Source organism: Otolemur garnettii, unplaced genomic scaffold, assembly GCF_000181295.1.
Source record: "Otolemur garnettii isolate 467f Iridium unplaced genomic scaffold, OtoGar3 scaffold00198, whole genome shotgun sequence".
In the NCBI taxonomy this organism is placed as follows: Eukaryota; Metazoa; Chordata; class Mammalia; order Primates; family Galagidae; genus Otolemur; species Otolemur garnettii.
This window is the reverse complement of record NW_003852593.1, coordinates 1,016,000-1,019,437: the sequence shown is the minus strand read 5'-3', so window position 1 is coordinate 1,019,437 and position 3,438 is coordinate 1,016,000. Positions and strand designations below refer to the sequence as shown.

The following is a 3,438-nucleotide window of genomic DNA, read 5'->3' as shown; positions in this document are numbered from 1 at the left end:
GGCAGGCCTGGGCTAGATTCGAACCCACCAGCTCTGGTGTATATGGCTGGCGCCTTAGCTGCTTGAGCTATAGGCTCCGAGCCAACCTTGACAATTTTGAGGAATGCTGCTCAGATGTATTGTAGGATGTTTTTCTATTAGAGTTTTCTTTTTCATCCTCGTTCACTGCAATCTCAGGCTCCTGGGTTTAAGTGATCCTCCTGTCTCAGCCTCCTGAGTAGCTGGGACTACTGCTGTGCACCATGATACCTGTTCATTTCTCTACTTTTTATTTTATTTTATTATTAGTATTTTTTGGCTCGGCATCCATAGCACATTGGCCACATACACCGAGGGTGGTGAGCTATGCTAGGAGAACTAGAGTGAGTTAGGGAAGCATTATAAAAAATGTGCTGTACACTGTTGTTTGTCTAAGAAATGGGTTATTTTTGGCATTTTTTTCTGATAATTCTTGCTGCCCTTGCTCTGGAAGGCTGTCTGTGCACAGGGCATTGTGTGTACCCTGACTGCTGCCACCAGAGCCCACTGAAGCACGTGGGAAGTGGTCCCTCTTGCAGGAATCCACAGAGCCCAGTGTTCCCTCACTGGGGCTGGCTTTCTTAGCTTCCTACTTGGGGTGCGTAGAGCCAGGAGCTGCTTTAGGTTGCCTTCTTTCCCCAAGACTACCCAAGGTGCTATTTTCCTGTGGGGCAGGCCCTTCATTTAGCAAGGCTCTGAAACCTTTCAACACTTAGAACTGGCTTCCAGAAACTTACATGTAGAGGTTTCTACAAAAGCAATTCAGATTCTTTCTGGCTTGTTACCTGGTTTGGTACTTGGTGATTATTTGTTTGTTTGTTTGATTTTGCATGGTTTGATACTTGTTTACTGATTTCTTTCTTTTTGTTGTAGGTGGTCTGGAGGATCCTGCTTGTCTCAGTTGTGCCAACACAGGGCTGCGAAGCCTGGTGGGGTTGAGAAGCCTTGTGTAAGTTATCAATATCACTATGACCTATTTATTTGAAAATGCTGGAATCATGTATGACTCTTGCTCTTTGAGAAAAACAATGTATCCTACTTTGCCATTCTTTGCTTTTTCTTTTTCTTTTGAAAGCTATAGCTACATACCTCATTAATAGTTAATTTTTTTTTTTTTGAGACTGAGTCTCAAGCTGTCGCCCTGGGGAGAGTGCTGTGGCATCATAGCTCACAGCAGCCTCCAACTCTTGGGCTTCAGCAATTCTCCTGCCTCAGCCTCCTAAGTATCTGGGACTACAGGCACCTGCCACAACACCTGGCTATTTTTTGGTCATAATTGTCATTGTTGATTAGCACGCCCAGGTCAGATTCGAACCTGCCAGCTCTGGTGTATGTGGCTGGCGCCTTAGCCACTTGAGCTAGAGGCGCCGAGCCTAATAGTTAAATTTTTACTTATTTATTACTTGTAATTAATTGTTTAAAAATTTATTTATTCATTTATTTGAGGGGAAGTCTCACTGTGTTGCCCTCGGTAGAGTGTGAATAACTGCCACAACGCCCAGCTCTTTTTAGAGATAGGGTCTCATCTTGTTCAGGCTGGTCTCGAACTCCTGAGCTTGCTCAATTCACCTGCCTCAGCCTCCCAGAGCGCTAGGACTACAGGAGTGGCTGTACCCAAATATTTATTTATATATTTTAGAGACAAAGTCCTGCTCTATCACCTGGGCTGGAGTGCAGTGGTATGATTATAGCTCATTGCAGCCTTGAGTTCCTGGCCTCAAGTGATCTTCCTGCCCTACCACACCCAGTTCTCAGTGAAAGTATAGAAAGCATATAAACTATACTCTGATAGATACTTGGAGGCTGGATTAGTGATTCACATCTGTAATCTCAGTAAAGGAGAGTAAATAGGAAACACTCATAATCCCAATACCCAGTTACAAATGTCAGCATTTTGGTTAGTCCTCATTTAATGTTCATAGCCTCTTAAAAATTGCAACTTTAAGCAATATTGATGAGGGAAAAACTTTTTTTTTTTTTGAGTCAGAGTTTCACAGTGTTGCCCTTAGTAGAATGCCGTGGCGTCACAGCTCACAGCAACCTCAAATTCTTGGGCTTAAGTGATCCTCCTGCCTCACCCTCCAAAGTAGCTGGGACTACAGGCGCCTGCCCCAATGCCTGGCTATTTTTGGAGATGAGGTCTTGCTCTTGCTCAGGCTCGTCTTGAACCTGTGAGCTCAGGCAATCCACCTGCCTTGGCCTCCCAGAATGCTAGGATTACAGGTGTGAGCCACCACACCCAGCCCTTTGTGAAACTTTACTAAGAAGAATATGTTTCAGCTCCATCCAGGATATTACAAAAGATGTAAAGTCACCATCTTTCTATGGCTGAATAGTATTCCATAGTGTTCATCTACCACAATTTGTTAATCCATTCCTGAGTCAATAGGCATTTACGTTGTTTCCACATTTTGGCAAATGTAAATTGAGCTGAGATAAACTATCTAGTGCAAATATCCTTATGATAAAATGATCTTTTTTCTTCTGGGTAGATGCATGCTACTGGGATTATGGGGTCAAATGGGAGATGTAATTTGAGGTCTTTGAGGATTCTCCATACTTCTTTCTAAAGAGGCTATATTTGTTTGCAGTCCCACCAATGGTGTAAAAGTTACCCTCTTCCCACATCCATGCCAGCATCTGTAGCTTTGGGGCTTTGTGATATGGGCTATCTTACTGGGGTTAGGTGATATCTCAGGGTGGTTTTTGATTTGCATTTCTCTGATGATTAGGGATGATGAGCATTTTCTCATATGTTTCTTAGCCATTCATCTGTCTTCTTTAAAGAAGGCTCTATTCATGTCACTTGCCCAGTGATACATGGGATTGTTAGCTCTTTTTTGGTTTATTAATTTGAGTTCTCTGTAGATCTTAGTTATCAAGCCTTTATCCAATTCGTAATATGCAGATATCTTTTCCTATTGCAAAGGTTGTCCATTTGCTTTGGCTGTTGTCTCCTTAGCTGTACAGAAGCTTTTCAGTTTAATTAAGTCCCAGTTATTTATTTTTGCTGTTGTAGCAATTGCCATGGAAGTCTTTTTCATAAAATCTTTCAAGGCTCAGCACTTATAGTTCAAAGGCTAGTGTACCAGCCACGTACACTGAAGCTGGCGGATTTGAATCCAGCCCAGGCCTGCCAAACAACAATGACAACTACAACCAAAAAATAGCTGGGTGTTGTGGCAGGCACCTGTAGTCCCAGCTACTAGGGAGGCTGAGGCAAGAGAATCGTTAGAGCCAAGAGTTTGAGGTTACTGTGAGCTGTGACACCACAGCTCTCTATGGAGGGTGACATAGTGAGACTCTGACTCAAAAAAAAAAAAAAAAAAAACCTTTCTCCAGGCCGATATCTGCAAGTGTTTTTCCCACACTTTCTTCAAGGATTGTTATTGTTTCATGTCCTTTTTTTTTTTTTTTTTT

The 3,438-nt window shown here is 42.6% G+C and overlaps 1 protein-coding gene across 1 annotated transcript in view; it reads left to right on the top strand.

Annotated features, from left to right (window-relative positions):
* LETM1 (leucine zipper and EF-hand containing transmembrane protein 1) overlaps positions 1–3,438 on the top strand; it is a 46,135-nt gene that overhangs the window by 2,666 nt on the left and 40,031 nt on the right. Inside the window, exon 2 of the mRNA XM_012812281.2 lies at positions 892–967. Within this exon, the coding sequence (XP_012667735.1) occupies positions 892–967 (76 nt within the window). The remainder of the gene's footprint in view (positions 1–891; positions 968–3,438) is intronic.